Consider the following 20,054-nt stretch of genomic DNA (forward strand, 5'->3'; position numbering starts at 1 on the left):
TGATAAGTCTTGCCTTGTGCTTCTGATAGAAGGTTGCTCTGACACAGGCTTGCTAGTGTGTGTAGATAGTGTTTAATGTCGGGCAGTAGATGGATTACAAAGTGTGATGTGAATGGGTCAAAAGGTGACATGAAATACAGTCTACATTCTGTACTACAATGACAGTGAACAACTAGCTGGTGTTAGTTGACTGCACACTGAAAGCAGTGCTCATGGTTAAAATGGAGTGAGAGAGTAGAGAGAATCTCCAGGAAAGATAGGAAAATAATGACCTGAAGATCTGTTGATGCTGTGTTTATTCTGGAAAGTCTCCAAGTTGCAATGAGGAAACGTACAAGCACACATGCACAAACCATAGACACCAAAGTGGGAGCTGACTGAAAGTTTATTTATATTACTGTTAAAAACATGTATAAAATTGGTCCTGGTCCAGAAACAAGGCACACAATGTCAATGTCTTGGTTCATCATCTCGATCTCAGTGTTTTAGTATCAAGCATTCCCTATATAAAAACACATCCACATTTTACAGAACTTAAAATTCCGAGCAGCAAGACAACCATGCAAGAACTTGAGCGATGCAAACTGGATGCTTTCTAGTAGTACGTCTCCCTCTCCACCCAACCTAAAACAGAGAAGATAGAAAACAGGATTTAGAGATCAATTACCTCTGGTAAACAGGTGGACTCAGGAAGGCTGTAGCATACATAAACAATGATCATGTTAACTATCAGTGTGTAGTTCAGACGATCACTGAGGAAGACAGACAAGTGACCGACATCTTTAACATCAACTTAGTCTCTGATAGCATACCGGTTTACTCACATCAAAAGCATTTTATAAAGCCATTTTTACATAAGCAGTTGTCGATGGAGTGGACTAAATCAAATTTCAAATCAAATGTATTTATATAGCCCTTCTTACATCAGCTGATATCTCAAAGTGCTGTAAAGAAACCCAGCCTAAAACCCCAAACAGCAAGCAATGTAGGTGTAGAAGCACAGTGGCTAGGAAAAACTCCCTAGAAAGGCCAAAACCTAGGAAGAAACCTAGAGAGGAACCAGGCTATGAGGGGTGGCCAGTCCTTTTTTGGCTGTGCCGGGTGGAGATTATAACAGAACATGGCCAAGATGTTCAAATGTTCATAAATGACCAGCATGGTCAAATAATAATAATCACAGTTGTCGAGGGTGTAACAAGTCAGCACCTCAAGAGTAAATGTCAGTTGGCTTTTCATAGCCGATCATTGAGTGCATCTCTACCGCTCCTGCTGTCTCAAGAGAGTTGACTAGACTCCCAAACTTGTCTGTGTCCACTGTCTTGCACTGACTAGTGCATCTGAAAGATTTGCTGCTGCTTAAAGATTTACAGACTTCGCTTGTTTGCCAGATAGTAAGGCTACCTAAATATGCAGACTTACTATCTTCCTGAGAACGAGGGATAATCTTGTGGTTTTGAGAGCCAAACTGAGGACTTGTATGAACAAGTACGGCAGATAGTCACAGTAATAACTAAAAGGGATTTAGCCTCACCTCCTGGGCTGCGTCGGATGATCAGTTTTCGGATTTCATCATAAATAAAGATGAGGAGAGAGTATGGGAAGGCGCAGAACCACCAGCTGGGTCTAAGGAGAAAAGAAAAACAAAACAAAAATAACAGATCTGAAATGACTCCAGACCAGAATACACCAAGAACAGATCTTAACACTTTAAGCAACACATAGCTAAGACTAATACAAGTCCTCCTAGAGTTAAGTATTTTTGGTACTACATTTAAAAATACAAATACATTTAAGAGATGAAGTGTACCTAACTGAAGGGTCTTTACTTACTTGAGTGGGTACATTCTGAGGGCGATGCCCATTCCAGGACAGTAGGACAGGAAGGCGGCCAGGGCGGTCTCCTCAAACAGGCCGAAGATGAGAATCTTGTTCCTGAGGAGGACAGAAGCCGCATTTAAAATCATGTCATTTCTTTCACAACAAAAACTAACAACAGCCGATGCTCTTCAAAATGGCCACTGAACTCACCTCATTCCTTGTTGGAAGACTGAGTTCCTCCTGGTCTTACAGATAATCAAATCAGCCCACTGTACAACCACGATACTGGCGAAGAATGCTGTGTGGCAGGTGAACTCCACAATCTTTCTCTGTTCATAAGTCTGAGGGAAACAGTCAGCAACAGAGGGAGAAACAGTCAAAACACAGTCAGCTAATCATCTAGAATCAGACCAATCAACAAGGCTTGTGAAAACCACATTGGTGTCTGCATACTCACCCACTGCTGGCCATAGCTATCCTCCAGGTCGTTGCAAAATTTGTTGTCCCAGTCCACACGAATACCTAGCAGTCTGGAGGGTAAGAACCCGTTCTCAGCAAGGATCACAAAGTATGTGAAGAACCCAGCCAAAGCCTGGATCATACCTGTGGAGAGATGGAGAGACAGGATCAGATGGGTGCATTTGTATCAGATTCTATCCATGTCATTCTGTCTGTTGGTTTTTCTATGTTGCATCAATCTCCATAAAAAAAATGAAGTTCGATTGTCACATCACCGGATAGGTGCAGGAGAATGTGTTGTTTTACAGGGTCAGCCATAGTAGTAGGGTGCTCCTGGAGCTTATTAAGGATAACTGCCTTGCTCAAGGGTACGGCGCAAGATTTTTCACCCTGTCGGCTCAGGTATTCGAACCAGCGACCTTTCAGTTACTGGGCCAACACTAACCGCTAGGCTACCTGCCGCCCTACAGTGATTCCCAAGGAGTACCACGTTGGTGGGAGAGGTTCGCGACCCATGATATGATGCAATCGCAGTATGTGAATGCTGTCTATATCAGTGTTTCCGCTTAAGGAAAGTCCCGCTCACGTGGAAACCTCTGGTTTAAACCTATTTTTGGCTCCATCACCAAAGGGTGAAACTCTTGAGCCAGAGACATCCCATAATCACTCAGAGACCCCTTCTCTTATCACCAGGGAGGCTATTTCTGGCACATACCCCACTTCCAGCTGATCCCAAAACCACCCAGTCAACTTAAGAGTCTAGAATCCAGTTTGAGGTGTATGAGATGTTAATCTTTCATCTAAGAATGAAAATACTTTGTTTTGCGCAAGTCAGGCTTTGTGAAAAGGGGTCTTACCGATTTGACCGTAGGCTATGCTGATAAGTCTTTCGTTCACTAGTTTGTCTGTTTTGGAGTTTCTGGGCTGTCTCTTCATGATGTCACTCTCGGCAGCTTCGTAGGCCAGTGAGATGGCGGGGACCTGGAAAGTTGAGGACGATTTGAACAATTAGAATAAAACTGAACAGTAAACAAAGATTTCGAAAATAAAAATCTTAAATATACAAATACCATATCAGTTCCCAAGTCGATACAGAGGATGGTGACAGTTCCTAGGGGCAGTGGAATGTTGGCGATGATGAAGAAGAGGAAGGGTGTGATTTCTGGAATGTTACTGGTCAGGGTGTAGGCGATGGACTTCTTCAAGTTGTCAAAGATCAGACGGCCTAGGAAAGGTACATACATAACGTTAGTGAAAATAATGCAAAATAGACGGAACTCCAAAAATTCAAAATCCACTGAAATGCTGCTTCTACCTTCTTCGACACCAGTCACGATGGAGGCAAAGTTGTCATCCAGGAGGATCATGTCTGCAGCCTGCTTGGAGACGTCAGATCCTGAGATACCCATAGCAACACCGATGTCAGCCTTCTTCAGAGCAGGAGAATCGTTCACACCATCACCTGTCACAGCTACAATAGCACCCTGTGGATAAGGAGGAGAGGTGTTTGAGTCTATGGAGAGACAGAAGTCTAGAGAGAGAAAACTGGTAAACACATTTTTAATTTGAAAGGAATTTATCTACACTACGTTCACTCTGTTTACATCTCGTGAGATAGGCCTAGTGTCTTTAAGTTGAGCTGAATATTACCTGGCGCTGGCAGCCCTCCACGATAATAAGCTTCTGCTGAGGAGAGGTTCTGGCAAACACAATCTCTGTGTGATATTTCAGGATGTCGTCCAACTGTTCAGCGCTCAGGTCCTTGAGGTCACCGCCATGGACCACACAGGCCTTGGCATCCCTGGGAAAAATGTACCCTTTATTTATGGGAAATCCCATTGATATGAAGACATTTCTATAATGTCTATAAGCGCTCATGAGAAGGACCTGACATTCAAGCTTGAATGAAATCTTAGGAAAAAGGCCTTCAAAAATGAAAAAAAATGTATGAGTTTAACTGTTGTTTCCAACAACAGAACTTAAATATTTTTTTTGTATTACCTAGGGTCAACTTCATTGACTGGAATGTTCAGACGAGCAGCAATGTCCTCAACAGTCTCGTTTCCTTCAGAAATGATGCCCACACCCTTGGCAATGGCTTTGGCAGTGATGGGATGATCACCAGTGACCATGATAACCTAAGGGAAGGAAGGGAAGAGGAGTGGTCTGGTCACAGTGGCTGCGATGTGGATTGAATGAAGAGTCTTGTGTTTAGAATGATATTGCCATACCTTGATTCCAGCACTCCTGCACTTGCCCACAGCGTCAGGCACAGCAGCACGGGGAGGGTCAATCATGGACATTAGGCCAACGAAGCACAGATTCTCAGTTGGGAAGTTCACCTCTTCACAGTCAAACTGGAAGCCCTCAGCGAACTGGTCATCAGGGAGCTGGAAATGACAGAACCCTAGACGGATACAAAATGGTGAAAATGTGAATTGAAAAAAGGAGCAAAAGCACAATTTTACACCTCACATTGGATCATTTGACAACACAGATGGAATAACAAAAATACAGTAGTATTGGCTAGTGATGACTGAAATAAATTACTATTACCCAGCACTCGCTCTCCCAGACCACCCAGTTCCATGTAGGCGTTCTGGAAAGAGTCCTTCATCTCGTCATCTAGAGGCTGTTCTTTGCCCTGGATCAAAATGGTGGAGCAGCGGTCCAGGATCCTCTCAGGGGCTCCCTTCATCACCAGCAGATGCTTGGACTCACCCTCATTCTTGTTTAGGTGAACGGAGAGCTAAGGGATAAAATTATAGGAGCAGCCATTTTGAAAACAGATTACCAGAATAGGAATAACCATGTTGATCTCTGTGCCAAAGGGAAGGGTTTTCAAAGACAGTGAAACATATGCCCTTATTTCGTGTGGCAGGGTGCTACCGTGCCATTGACCTACCTGGTATTTGTTGGTGGAGTTGAATGGGATTTCAGCGACCTTGGTGTACTGGTCTCTCATGCCTTGCACAGATCCACAGCACAGCTCAATACACTTCAGCAGGGCAGACTCTGAGGCATCACCAGCCACATCCCTCTGTGAGACGGAAACGAGTAGGCAGATGAAGTGGACGTGGTATGCCGCTGGCGCACACTCTCTTTCACACACTAGCACTTCCAAGTGGCCCAAGACATTAAAATGCCCTCCATCAATTTAAACTGAATGAAAAGGAAATCTTTGTAGATTGAGCCTGGTAGAAGACAAAGACCGTGACAAAGAGAAACTGAAAATAAGGGGTGAAATTAAGTGTGGTAATCACAGCTAGTCCAAGGTAAGATGATTAACGGAGTGAGAGGTTATATTCCAGGGGATTGCAAGGGCTAAGGCAATATGAGGCATTCAGGCGACAGGGGAGGAATTACATAAGGTGAAAGACAACCCTGTTGAGCCTTTTCACCAGCTTTACATGCTGAACTCCTGTCGATAGCTCCATGTGTATACTGTTGTCAATTCACTCTGGGGAAATGAGACACTTACTTTAAGGATAGGAATACCGCTCTGTTCTGCCAGGAAGACGGCACGGTTACACAGGCCAGCGACTCTAGCCAGGGCAGCCCAGGTGGCAGAGCTCCTGTCAAAGGAGGTACCACTCTGGTTCTCTGTGGTGTCAGCCTCATGGATCTGGTTGTCGAACCACATGTGAGCCACGGTCATTCTGTTCTGAGTCAGGGTTCCGGTCTTGTCAGAGCAAATGGTGGAAGTGGAACCCAAGGTCTCAACAGCTTCGAGATTCTTCACCAGGCAGTTCTTCTTGGCCATACGCTTGGCAGTCAGAGTTAAACACACCTACGGAGAAAGCCGAAAGTCACTCAACATGTCTGTCGAATAAAATTGCCAATGTACTGGTTTTTGGAGCCATATGTGAAGTGTTTGAAAAAAAAGCACTCCCGAAAGACAGTACTCACAGTTACAGTGGCCAGGAGACCCTCAGGCACATTAGCGACAATGATTCCGATGAGGAAGATGACAGCCTCCAGCCAAGAGTATCCGAGGATGAGGGACAGGACAAAGAAAGACATGCCCAGGAAGACAGCCACACCGGTGATGATGTGAATGAAGTGCTCAATTTCAATGGAGATGGGGGTACGTCCGACTTCCAGGCCAGAGGCGAGGGTAGCAATACGACCCATAACAGTGCGGTCACCAGTGTTGATGACAATACCTCTGGCAGTTCCTGCAGGAAATAACGTGCAGATTTAATGTAACAATCATGCCATCATATTGACTACTGTTTAACAGCACAGTTGACAGTGATTCAACCTCAGAAATGGTGGACATACTTTATACAGCAACAGGACTTCATCAAAGCTAGCCCAGTCATGGTTTGTTTTCTTTTATTTATTTGCCAGGGACCATGTACAACATGCCCTTGCACCAGATTTAGCTAGATTGCTAATTTGCATCTGTGGTCCCTGGGCATCATTTATTGGTTTGTTTCTCATCTGAGCAACTCTGCTCTGTTAAAGTACCTTCAACACAGTTGGTAGAGAAGAAGGCAATGTTCCTTGTCTCCAGGGGGTTGTCATTGGAGTAGTCCGGAGTACGTGTCTGGGGCTCAGATTCACCAGTGAGGGAGGAGTTGTCCACCTGAGTGGGGAGGGAATTAGATTAATACAATAATGAATGGCACGGACATGGGCGGAACGTGACATATTTGGAGCAAGGGGATTTTAAAGTACCCACTTTGCAACCGCTGGCAGAGATGATTCGCAAATCGGCAGGAATCCTGTCTCCACCTTTTACCTCCACCAGATCTCCAACCACCACTTGTTGAGCATTGATGTTCATCTTCTCACCGTCACGGACAACCAGGGCTTGCTACAAGGCAGAGGACAACAAGATTAAACTTTAAATGTAACAATATAGGGGGAAAAAACACCTTAAAAATAATTCATTTCTAAACAGCCAGTACCTGTGGGACCAGGTTCTTGAAGGAGTCCATGATCTTTGAGCTCTTGGCCTCTTGGTAGTAGGAGAAACAGCCAGTAACAATGACAACAGCAGAGAGTACAACACCCAGGTACAACTGTGAGGGACAAAGATGCAAAACGTGTTAGAATTAAGTTAACTCCCCCACACAAACACCAATACAAAAGAACTACAAAACCCAAGCATCATCTGCTTTCAATTCCATCACAATGTCAATAAAATCAACATTCTTCATCTTGTAATCTTACGTTATCATTGGCCGGCTCATCCTCCATGGCTGCCTGGATTCCGTAGGCCAGGAAGCAGAGAAGAGCGCCAGTCCACAGCAGCATGGAGAACCCGCCAAACATCTGCTTGCAGAACTTTACCCACTCAGGGGTAGTGGGAGGAGGGGTCAGGGAATTGGGGCCATCACGGGCAAGGTTCTCGGCAGCCTTAGCACTGGATAACCCCTAAGGAAATACAAAATTGGTTGTGTTACTTTACATGTCGAGACCTCAAATTAAGATGCAGTAGGATACTTCAATTTAAAAGAATGGGTGCTTCCCTCCCACCCAATCTTTTAAGGGTATACCTTTATTGACCCTTGCTTTTTAAAATCAAGTATATTGCTATATTCGGGCATATCTAGGTACCCCACCCTTCCCCCCCGTTCTTGAGATTCTCTCTCACAGCACGTGATAAGGAGGAAGCAAATTGTCAACACAATAATATCTCTCTGCGAGGTCTGTCATTGGCAGACAGAGACACTGCAGGGCCAAGTCATAACTCTAATTTCACATGAGGCAGAGAACAGAGAAACAAGTCAATGGGGCTCTGGAGAGAGTCGAGGTGCTGACAGTTGCCAGGCAACTCGCTGCAAACAATGAAAACAGGGCCATCTCCTCTGCTGGGATTGAGCGCATCCTAAATCTGGGCTGAGGTGCTATGAGCCTGCTGCTTGTGAATTATTCAAAAGGACCACTCGGCTGCGCTGCTAGGTTTGGAGGCGGTAATCTACTATTCCCCTTGATCTCCCAATCATGATCAAGAATCCATTTGCATGGATGTAAAAGAGGGATAAAGCATCTCTCGTATTGCCTTGGATATTTGTCACATCCAAGTCTATGATGACCCCCTTCTTCGACGGTTTAATAATTGGAAGAGATCCCAAGAGTCCGAAACCCATAACTTGAGCCGAACTTTGAAGTCCATCACTTGACTTAATTTTTCTATTAAATAATTGAAACTATTCGAATTGAGGAGAACCGAGCTGAATTGCCCTCCAGCTGTGGTCGATAAGCAACTAATTTGTTAACAGAAAACAGTGCAGGGGAGATGAATGAATCGCCAACTGAAATGAAAATGAGCGAAGCTCCAAACTTACCCTACTAAGGTCGGTGCCGTATTTGCGGTTGAGCTCATCCAGGGTCAGTTTATGGTCATCCTATGGGACAGAGATTAGGAACATGTCACTGACAAGCATACTGCATTGCACTTCTGCACCAACAAGATAAACATACAGTGCATTACATGCAGCGCCAAGCTTGACACCAAGTCAGTGACACCAACACACGAGTGACCAAGACTTGTGATTTAAAGATGAACGTGAGATTGAAAGTGAATGAAAGTGAGAGAAGCCAACTCACCAGATCAACTTCCTTTTTCAACTCATCCATGTCCCTCTCCTTCTTCATGGCCTTGGCATTCTTCTTCTTGCCTCCCTGCTCAGAGGTCGCCGCCAGCTCATACTGTTCCCGTCCTTCCTACAGAGGGCAAGAAGAGATTGTTAGGAGAGATAAGAAAAAAATAAAAATATACAAACACATAATAAAATAGGTAGAAAGAGGCCCTTTAGAGCTCTGCCCGAGAAAATATAATCTTCACCCAACTCAAGCCAAAGCCCCTGATGCAGAATCTGCTTATAGTATAGTTTCCCATAGTGTTTCCAAGGCATGAATAAAACCCAAGTCTGGGGGCCCAACTCTTGAAAGGTAATTCGTTGAGTCAATTAGAGACTCACTCATTTGAACAAAGGATAAAAATGCTACTTTTCAGTTACAAATGACTTACCAGAAGTCACCCAACAACTTGTGGGTTATTGATGTAGCATTGTTCTACTGAACATAAGCCCAGTTATCATTTATAAAACAAACGTGACCTATACAGGTATGGTGCAACAAGTACAAAGATAGTTGTGGCCGTCCCTTTTGGACCATCACCCGGTAGGCTTTCACCTTTTAGCGTCTACGACCTGTTCTAGATAGCCCAATTACTTTCACTACTCAGCAGAAGAAACTCAGATGTTTGAAAATGGCATCTGTCTGAAGTTCATGAGGAATGCTTAATGAAGAATCATGTCACAGACCGTCACTTTGCACAACTGCGTCAATAAGGAGAGCTGTGGGGCTGAGGGTCATTGCAACATACTCCACTGCAATCCAGGAATGTCAGACTATTAGGCCCTATGTCACAATACTTTGTCCAGAATAGGGGCAAAATGAACTCTCCAGAGGGGAAAAGATGCACACCATTGGCTTGGTTCTCGAGTACACACAGAACTTTCTTCCTCTCATTGTGAAAGTCCAAAATAACCCTGGCACCTCACCTTCTGCAAACACATTGTTCATTCACTCTTCCCTTTCTCCATTATCAATCAGTCACTTTTGGGAAGAGGACAAAGACCTGTTGAAGAATGCGCATCAGCTAGACGGCTGAAAAGGGGAGGGTGTTGGGACACTGCGGCAACAGGATAATGGACAGTACCAGATAAACATCGGTAAGGCAGTTAGCGATCAGAAATTATTCAGGTTCTACTGGTGTTCAGAAGTGTTTTGGCTGTGGGGGAGAGAGCTCTACATGCTTCTCTGATTTGACCCTATGGGGTTACACAAAAGCTGCTTGACTCTAAGCAAGACAGTTCCTGGTTCAGAATGTGATCCCCAAGTCACAGACGCGTGACTGATAATTAAGCTTTTTGTTTGGTTACAACTGAATCCAACATAAGGTGTCCTACCAGTTTTGTTTTTGCTGTTGGAACAGTAAAGGGTAGAGGTGGAACGACAAGTCCTGCTGGAGTCTTCCGGGCCCCCTCAAGGAATCTGTTGTCGCAGTCCCCTGTGGTCTTTTTATTAGTTGACAGGCACACCCGACTTGCCCTTCTTGGAAATGCACCCTCCCCCCCCACTAATACTATTTAGAAATATCCCTTTTACTTTCCCAATTGTGTACACATCCGTTATTACCACAATGAAGCAAGGAAGGGAGGATGCTGTTTTGGAAGTATTACTCAGCTGTCTCTCAAAGGTAACAGAAAGCTACTGCACTGAAAACAGGAAAAAAAAAGTGTGGATGTCAGCAATTGTGTGGAATCTCTCACAAGACCAATCACGCAAAAACAACAGTTGTCCCACTGCAAGCCTGAGAACAATGAGGCTTTGTACCTCTATAGAGAACCACGTAAAAACAAGAATGAAAAATGGGGCAGAGAAATATATCTTTAGAGTGACTTTATTTTGGACAAACTGTACAGTCACGGAATTTATCCAGACCCTCTTAGCAAAACACTTAAGATACCAGGCTTACCGCATTCTTATACGGGATTACTGTAATGGTTTGATCTGGGAGTGGGAGCAACACCACTGTGGTAAACATGGCTTGGGTCTGCATACCATTTCTCCCATAGTTCAAAGTAGTATATTCAACTGCGTAATCGTTGTTCTCATGAACGTTGCATATGGGAGTGAGTGTAATTAGTCAGGGACAGAAAGAGAAACAACTATGTGTGAAAGAGAGTGCAAGAACGCAGGGTGGGTGGAGAAGGGGGTGAAGCCGGCAAGACATCCTTTCCAAGAGGACAGGAAGTTTGAAAGAACAACTGTCAAAAACAACAGCGATAGACAGAACAGAGCCTCAGTGAGACGAGGGGCCTCTCACTTTTACGCTAAAACAACACCACTGCCAGATCAACAAAAGTTCATAAGAGACGGTCGAGCGGGTGCATATTTTACAGCCAGGGTCGAATTCCTGTGAACACCATTCCTGGTTCTGTTCCTGTACGTGTGCCAAATACAAAAGCTGCTCACTCAAGCATATTGGCTCCTCCTCGCCCTGGGACTTTGCCCTGTTGCTACAGGCGACATAACCACACCTCTCAGATATCTGAATGGACCGAGTCACGTGTTACTCTCCTCCCCCTTTTCTCTCCCTCTTCAGTTTAGAAAAAAGTTCATTTATTCACAAGAAACGCATTTAAAACTCCCACCACGTCCGCTGGAAGAGTCGGTTTTCCCACAGAACAAAAGATGGTGAATGCCAGTGTTTCTCCTTAAGACCCCAGGAACCACAGTTAAATGCAGAAAACGAATCAATGGGATGCAACTTCCTTCATTGCACTAGTCTGAAACGTAGGTTAGAACAGAACGCACGTGGCTGTTGCGATATGCCGATTGTAAGTAGGCCTATGGGACAAAGTTTTTTTTTTTACAATTCCCTCGGCAGTTGGAACAATAGAAATGACAGTGGAGGAAACAGAAGGTGTAATAATGTGTGGTACTCTCCATAATGTTTAGGCAGCTAAGCCAAACGAGATGGGGTGACGTGACAAAAAGGATGCCTAATACATAGTGACTGTCGAGCAGAAAGAATGTAAAATCCTCAGGCAAGAGAGAGAGCAATTTTTTTTTAAAGAGCGCTAGAGAGCAGGTCTCTTGGTTCCACAGTGGACCCCTGGGGGGAAAGAATGGTCAGCTGAGGCCACAACCTGATAGTAGCTCAGAGGTGGAACACTGGAGAGAAATAAAGAATTCCCCAATTACTTCACCATATAAAAAAAGGCCTTGTTTTGGACATATTCTAGGCCTCGTTTGTTTACAGTGGAGATTTTCCACAAGCCACTTTCCATCACATTCAGTGGTGGGATCTTTAAAACAATGACCCCCCCTTGATGAAAGATGGCGAGAAAAGAAGTGGAAAAACAAAGAAAGAATGCGCCCTAATAACGTTACAGGAAATCGGCCTTGTTTTCAGATCATCAGTTTATTTTGAGAGATGGAAACAATAGCCATAGTATTCCATTTCGGGAAGGAACTTTTGGGCGTTTCAATTTGTTGACAGTGAGCAGTTGTATACTATCATACCTCTTGATTTTCCATTTCATTACAGAAAAACTGAATTTTTCCTCCATCTGCCATTCAATCAAATTCTGCCAGCTCCCTCTGAACAGGAGCCTATGAACAATGATGACAATGCAGCAACTGGTGCCTCTCATCTTCACAGCGGTCTCCCTTCCATATACCTCACCACTCTAACCAACCCTTTGCTCCCTCCAGCCCTATGCCACCCTCATTCTCTCCCTGTACCGCTCACTCCCCCCTCTCTCATCCCTCTCTGTGGTCTCCTGGAAATCATTAGTCCGGCTGTCCAAGCATCTGCGCCTATTGCGCGTGTGATGGACCGGAGCGCTGAGAAGAGGACAGAAGGGGCGGGGGCAGAGCAGTGTTCACCACCATACAGGGAAAAAATCCAAAACACTTGGAGGTTTGCTGCTCTGCATTCACATCATACAACCAATCTGTCTCTCTAATCACCCCTCTCTTACTGTAGCTGTGAATGCATAATTTATCACTGTGCCAGTGTGATCCGTTGCCCAGCAGGGAGTGGCGAGCCTTTTATATGATGCTATTAACCTCCCTGATATCCCACCAGTCTGCCATACAGTAGTCAATACAGTGCCCAAATACAGGAGTAACAGGTAGGTAGCTGTAAAATATAAAACATCAAATAAAAATCACCCCAATAATTGATGCATTTTCCATCACCATAAAATTGCAGGTAGTTATTTAGACAGGTGTATTGCCCATAAAAAAAAAAAAAAACTTAATTCTACAAGTCTAGAACAATATGCCTTGAAGTGAGAGGAATATACAACAAATCTAGTGTATTGAACGTCATTGGAGCAACTAGGAGATTTCATTTGTCTTGGACCGATTTGTATCACATTTAATAAAAACTATAGTTTTTTTTTGGAAAAGCGATGACTTTCATTAATACATGAGGGGGCTGTAGTTGATGTAGGTCTTCCCAAAGACACGTTGTAGGCCTATCTGAACATTCGCAGAATGTAGGCTACACAAGCACATGCCAAATCCGTGTACAACAATTAAGCCTTCAGTGGAATACATTTATTTTTTAAAGAGATTTTGCAGGTGCTCAAACGTTATTAATGAACAGTTCGGTATTTTCCCCAGAGTCAGATGACCTCGTGGATACCATTGTTGGGTCTCTGCGTCCAGTATTACGAAAGTTAGAGGTATTTTCGTGAGCCAATGCTAACTAGTGTTAGCGTGTTCCCATATACTTCAAGTCATTGCGCTAACGCTTGTTAGCAATTCCCTTCAAACTGAACGCAGACATAAAAATGGTATCCACGAGTTGGTCTAACTCTGAGGAAGTAGATAAGGGCATCCTGCTAAAATCCAGAACTATCCTTTTAAGCGGCCAACGTGAATTATTCAAATATAGTCCATCTACATAACTACATTCTTTCAACGAGCATGACAAAAAAAATAAACACCGACGACTTTGGCGCATGGTTGATATTGTGAATGGGGTGGACTACGGTTATTATTCAATTTACGAAGAACAGACTTTCGCAATAGCCTACAGTCGCAACTACATTTAACCAATTGATTAAGAATCTGAATATGACCTGTATTTCCCATTGATTAACAAAATTCAGTCAAGAGGGTTACAAGTCACCATGAAAGACTCATTGAAACAAAGACCATCACTTCTATTCAGAAGTGGGCTACAGGCTCTGTATGGCCGTGTATCTCAAAGTAACACGAGTCACAAGATAGCATGTCTGCCCGCACTTCCCGCAACATTTGTAGCCACCTTGACCGCAGTTTACTTGGATGAAAATAAACATTGTATCAATCTTCAAACTTGTCTTACACCGCCAATTCTATCATCGTAGGGCTTACAAGCTTTTCTCCTTGGCGACTAGATCCAAGCTAACCAACCTGTGGATCTTCAGTATCAATGTAAAAACGACACATTTCTAACCCTAATTGACACTCGATCAAGACACTTTATGAAAGCAACGTTTGTTCAGCCTACAAAATGCGGAAGTCACTCTCCCATCGCAGGCATTTTGAAAAAAAATGCGTCCATCTACGTACATGTGATCATTTGAAAACAACTTCGACTGTATTATAAATTTTTTTTGAATCCATACCACTTTTGACAAGTAGCCTACAATTAAGAATTGCGTAAATTAGGCTACAGTAGCATTTCATGGTGAAGATGGAAAGAAAAAGCGCACTTACTCCACGTCCCATGTTTGCAGTTTTGTGGAGGAAAAAAAACTTATTGAACAATCAAATCCCAATTTACTTAAAAACTAATTGAAAAATGTATTGCCCCTGGATGTGCCCTTATCCACACGTGTCACTCCTACCGGACACGCATCCAAGCTCCCGGTCTCATTAAAAGGTCCAATACTTATATACAGTGTTCCTTTCGATCGTGACGTCTGCACTTTTTGCCATGGTAACATAGAATGGAGGGGCGGAGTCCCCATTATTGAATGTTTTACGATTATCGGCCTTCATAAAGTAGATTGAATCCATTGCGTGACAATGGACTTTAGTCTCTGTAACTTCAAATATTTATGAAGGAAATTCACTTGGTCTCTACTGTGCAGGCTTATTCTTATTAGGATAAAATCTCTGTCAATATCTCTCACCACTCATATTCATAATGGATACTAACCTATCCTCATCCTCTTTAAACCTATCCTCAAACCTCTTTAAGAATACTCTACATGTTTTGTTTGTCCCTTTTCTCTTAATTTCCACATAGATTTAAGAATAAACATGATTTAAACAAACACACTCTTTCTCTCTCTCAATCACTCTCTCTCTCTCTTCATTCCTTATTTTAACCTCATTTCTGGAAAGCGATAATTTTTGTGTAAACTCCATCACTGGTCTTTAGGAAGTTTAAACTTGAACGAACCAGGCCGTTAAACCCTGTAGGATGTAAACTTTGCCTCCTGACCCTGGCATGAACACTTCGTGGACAATGTGACCTTGTCAGAAGAATAATGGAAGCCTGGAAGATGGCAGGTTGTTGCATCTACAAATGATTAACTCTTTAACTTTGGGATCCTAACCATTAACCCCATCTCCTGTTTTATGTCTTAACTTCACCCTTCAGTTTGGACTCCAGTAGGAGTGCTTATCTAGGATCAGTTTGTCTTTTAGATCATAGTGAATAATATTATATGGACAGATCCTAGATCAGCACTCCTACTCTGAGGTGCTTTGTGGATACGGGACCAGGTATTTCACTGCAGAACCAGACAGAGGCAGATTCAACCACATGTCTAGGATTCAACCACATGTCTATAGGTCACTGTAATTAGTGTAGCATTCTACCTGTGTGAGGTAGAATAGAATAGTATAGAACAACACATCTTTATTGTCCACCCAAATATCAACTTTTCCCTTTGGCTTCACTCTACAATAAGACAATCTAAAATGGTGTTAATAATGAGCATTACATACAAACTCTAATGAAAACACATTCACTCAGACACTGACTTTTCCCCCACCACCGACAGGTCAACTAAAGTCAAAGAAAACTATTTGAAATGCTAATTATATTGAATTGAATATTTTTATACACAAGACTTTGCTTCATGATTCATGCCGATGTACAATATCATCTAGGACTTGTTGTACCCAAGAAGCTGCTTGAAAGCGTTTGCATGAATTTTACTTGGAGAGACTTGATGGACAGATGGACAGACAACGGCACACTCAGGCACAGTGTGTGTGTGTGTGTGTGTGTGTGTGTGTGTGTGTGTGTGTGTGTGTGTATGTGTGTGTGTGTGTGTGTGTGTGCATGTTCAAAGACGGAACTAAAAATATCTCAAATTGTATATACAAGCTGTGAATCTGATCCAATAAATGAGTTACCATGGAAACTATTACGTTCCTGTCCCCACAGAGCGAGCGAGAGGAAGCGCTTCTCTCTTTATCTGCATAATGCCCCCTAGTGGGGAAGAAATACCAGTCAACAAGTTGGTCTCAGAGTTGGATGAAGCTGTCCCTAGTAGGCCTAAAGACTGATCTAAGGTCAGCTTTGCATTTGACCCATACGCAAATCCAGACCAAAAAATACAGGCTCTCTTTCATATAACACCGCCATTGTTTTTGGTTGAAGTTGCTCCCTTTTCACTGTATGCATCAAACAGCAGGTGATAATATGTTTCTTTTCAGTCGGTACCTTTGGTAAAACAACTATGGGGAGTCGCACTCTTGCTACTTTGATTGAAGAACTAAAATCATGGCTAACAAGGCCAATGAAATCCGCGCCTCGCTGGAAGCCTTGGCTTCCACAGGTGATAAGCCCGAGGCTCGGATTCATTCCTACAATTCTTCCGCACTTCACCTCGATGTGAGCAGGAACAATTCACGCTACTTAAAAACTAACATTTTTGGAACACAAGACTATCTGACTTTGTGCCAACTAAACTGTCCCTTTGTAGTACAGTGTGCTCATACCCGGGACATTGTGTGCTGGAGTTTGTATTTGTTCTCCTAGTTTCCTGTAGCAATGAGATGAAGATGGCTAACAAGCTGGGTTTGCGACAATGCCCGAATGAATAAAAAGATAGTAATGTTTGTTGTCTTGTATGTCTCGGCTCGGTGCATGCTCGGACGGTGTCAGTTACAGTTGCTTTCCCGCGGCTGGCACTGTTCCCCTAGTCCACGGTGCAGGTTCTCTTGACAGTTGTATAGCATTCTTGAAAGAGCTTGGTCTTTCCAATGGTGACTTCCTCTCCCAGGTGCCCGTACCTCGACTGAGTCTCAGTTGCAGGATGCGGAAATGGATTGGGTCTTTGGTCGAAGCAAACATTATGTCTGTATGTCAGTGGTGGCATACATGAAGCGATGGGGAGAAACTCGATGTCTCTTCCTCTTAATTTTGTGTCTCGCTCCCTATTGCTGGGGAGCAGTTTGCGCACATGCTCTCGCTTTGGGCGACGCATGTCCCCAGTTACCTCAACTCAGGTGCAGATCTTCTATCCAGGTGGGGCCCTCTCTCTCAGGAGTGGAGGCTACACACCTGACTGGTCTCCCAGATATGGGAAATCTTTGCGTATCATGAGAAAATGTGCATTGTCATCTGTGTATGCATTTAAGTGGCAGGTGTTGGGGCTTCGGTACCAAAATAAAGGAATTGTTTGTTTTCAGAGTGCACATGGGGACATTTTAATGAGCAGGGTTGTTCATTCTCCACTTTGAAAGTGTTCATGGCGGCTATTTCAGCGTGTCAAGTGGGAATTGATGGCGCCACTAGCCCTTGCGGTGCGGTTCCTAAAAGGTGTGTGCCATCTCAGACGGGTTTCTAAACCTATTTCGCTCACTTGGGATTTAGCTTTGGTTGTGGATGCTATGTTTGAGGCCCCCTTTTGAATCACTGGAGTCTGTGGATCTGAAGATCCTCTCCTACAAATCCTCCTTGCTTGTGGCTCCTGGTGACTCTAAAGTGACGTTGCATCCTAATGGCGCCTTCGCCCCAAAGGTCATGACTATGCCCTACAGGTCTCTAGCTTTGAGCTATTTCCCTTTTTGCTTCCTCCATTTGTTCTGAGAAGCAACTGCAGTTACATGCCCTGTGTCCAGTACGATCTTTATGCAAGTACATTGAGCGGATCTGGGATATCCGGTTATGTGACCAGCTTTTGTATGTTTTGCTAATCCAGCTCAAGGCAGGGCACTCTCTTAGCAGCGTCTCTCCCACTAGATTGTGGAGGCATATGGCAGCAAGGGGCAAGGGTTACATAGCGGTGTACACGTCCACTCCGCTATGGGTCTGGCAGCATCTTAGGCATTATTTAAAGGGTTGGCTGTGGGGGATATTTGTGCTGCGGTGAGTTGGGCATCACCAGACACTTGGTGGTTACAGCTGGGACAGGAAAGGGTGATTAGGCAGCTCGCTGTGTGCGCAATAGATGTGGTAGAGAGGTCAATGGAACTCGACCAAAACAATGGAAAGTCATGGAAACGCGTGGGGGAAAGATGCCGTGAGGGAAAGATCCTGAATCTCCTCATTGCAACCTGGAAAATTTGGCCTACATTTGGGCTATTGTTTATATGTGTATTTCACACTATGTTGAGGTAAAAATCTGAGTATAATGCTGTATAGATGTCAACCCCAATACATGTTCATTTCATTGTCACCAATCCACTGCATTACAGTTAAAAACGACTTTGGTAACCTCCACTGCTTTCTCTATGTAGCTATGCTACCAGATTATATGAACGGAGTTAGGACTTAGCAGTCACTTCTTCTAAACCTGAAAATTTACTACTTCTAAATGTTATGCAGCGAAAACAGCCAAATATATCCAAACTCAACCAGTAACCACATTGTGGGCCTGTTTGGTTCGAATCCCCAAAATGTCTAGAAAAAAAGAGTGTCTGCTAAATGACTAAAATGTAACGTAAATGTAGATTTGTTGAATGTGTGCCAATCCCCCACGGTCTGCGTTCCATTGTCCTCTTTACCAGTGGCGGTAATAGACCATTTCAACTGGGGGGGCCAAGCTGGGGCCAGTTGTACTGTTAGAGGGGCCAGTTACATTAGACGTTATTGTTGTCATATCGTTTTCTTCACTGCATTGCAGGCATTAGCAGGCAAAAGACCATGTTCATAATCATCATTGTTGCCACTGTCTAATAACAGATGTAAAAAAAGAACGATAGCAAAAATTAGTTATGCAAAAATGATTTCATAATCCACATTTAGGGGGACCACAAGGGGGTCCAAAATTGTTGTCACAGGGGCACTGGCCCCCCTGCCCCCCCCACCCCCAGAACCGCTAGTGCTCTTTACCGGATCTATACCCAGACTACTGCATCTGGGTGGTCTGCCATGGGCCATTTCATTTGGTATCCGTTGGTATAAAAGTTCTACCCGAATACATCATGAATAGTTGGTTTTCAAACACTATGAGATTTACAGTGATGTGGGGAGCAAGAACATATCCTCCCTCTGTCTAGAAACTTGTTGCAGGTTAAACTTTTAATCGTTGGTTGGAAACGGTTCAGGGCACAGAACAGAAAACCGTAAAACAAATAAATCATTTGAGGAACATATATACTGTTTTGGAACAGAACCATTATTTTAAAAGTATGGAAACCAGTTAATAGTGTTATTTTAAGTTCCAGGCATTTTGAGTCCTACAAAAAAATGTAACAAAGCGCCTCTGCAAAGCCCTCACTCTGTCACTCAGAAACTTATTCCAGTGTCTGCCTGCCAGCTGAAAATCTTTGCCAGTGTGTGTGTGTGTGTGTGTGTGTGTGTGTGTGTGTGTGTGTGTGTGTGTGTGTGTGTGTGTGTGTGTGTGTGTAGGATACCTTCCCCTCCCCCTCCGAAGCATAGGCCATTGTAGCCTACTGACATTACAAGCGTGATTCAGAAATTAGGAAGAGAGATTTTTAATTAGAGAAGAATGGATTAACTTTTTCAATGCTAGTTAAGGATAGTATAGTTATTAGCTTTCACATGTTTTTATTTTAATTCTGGTTCCACTCTGCACACACAAGCTTGTTGGCTAGCTAGCTAGCTCTGGTCCAACGTTAAGCTAACCCTCAGAAGTTCAAAGACATTCAACGTTCCTTCATAGAATCTGCTCCTCCGTAGGTATAAACGCTTCAAGCTAAGCCTCCTCCTCCACCGTCTCTCGCTCTCTCCCAACCTGCAAAATTTCAGTCACATCTCGTGCCCTACACTTGTCTGTCCAATGCATGTAAATAACTTGTCACGCTCTGACCTAGGAGAGCTG

At 43.7% G+C, this 20,054-nt stretch overlaps 1 protein-coding gene across 1 annotated transcript; it reads right to left on the minus strand.

Moving 5' to 3' along the window:
* Positions 1-367: 367 nt before the first annotated feature.
* On the minus strand, positions 368-14,759 carry LOC100380633 (sodium/potassium-transporting ATPase subunit alpha-1). The gene is made up of 22 exons (XM_014152158.2): positions 14,521-14,759; positions 8,839-8,955; positions 8,577-8,636; positions 7,459-7,662; positions 7,194-7,307; positions 6,965-7,099; positions 6,751-6,868; positions 6,187-6,455; positions 5,759-6,067; positions 5,183-5,317; positions 4,834-5,026; positions 4,509-4,684; positions 4,279-4,415; positions 3,928-4,078; positions 3,593-3,761; positions 3,348-3,502; positions 3,135-3,258; positions 2,276-2,421; positions 2,029-2,159; positions 1,831-1,932; positions 1,532-1,623; positions 368-624 (listed from the first exon to the last, which is right to left on the minus strand). The coding sequence occupies exons 1-22, from the start codon at positions 14,530-14,532 to the stop codon at positions 596-598; spliced, it is 3,078 nt and encodes a 1,025-aa protein (XP_014007633.1). The 5' UTR covers positions 14,533-14,759; the 3' UTR covers positions 368-595.
* Between the last annotated feature and the right edge of the window lie 5,295 nt (positions 14,760-20,054).

This window comes from Salmo salar, chromosome ssa17, assembly GCF_905237065.1.
Source record: "Salmo salar chromosome ssa17, Ssal_v3.1, whole genome shotgun sequence".
Taxonomy (NCBI): Eukaryota; Metazoa; Chordata; class Actinopteri; order Salmoniformes; family Salmonidae; genus Salmo; species Salmo salar.

Bases quoted from the DNA above. Each gene is read 5' to 3' on its own strand.
- LOC100380633 (XM_014152158.2), bottom strand. The intron at 3,259-3,347 runs GTATTTGTATAT...TCAACTTTCCAG, and splicing joins TCGACTTGGGAACTGATATG to GTCCCCGCCATCTCACTGGC. The intron at 1,624-1,830 runs GTAAGTAAAGAC...TTTTCTCCTTAG, and splicing joins CTCAGAATGTACCCACTCAA to ACCCAGCTGGTGGTTCTGCG.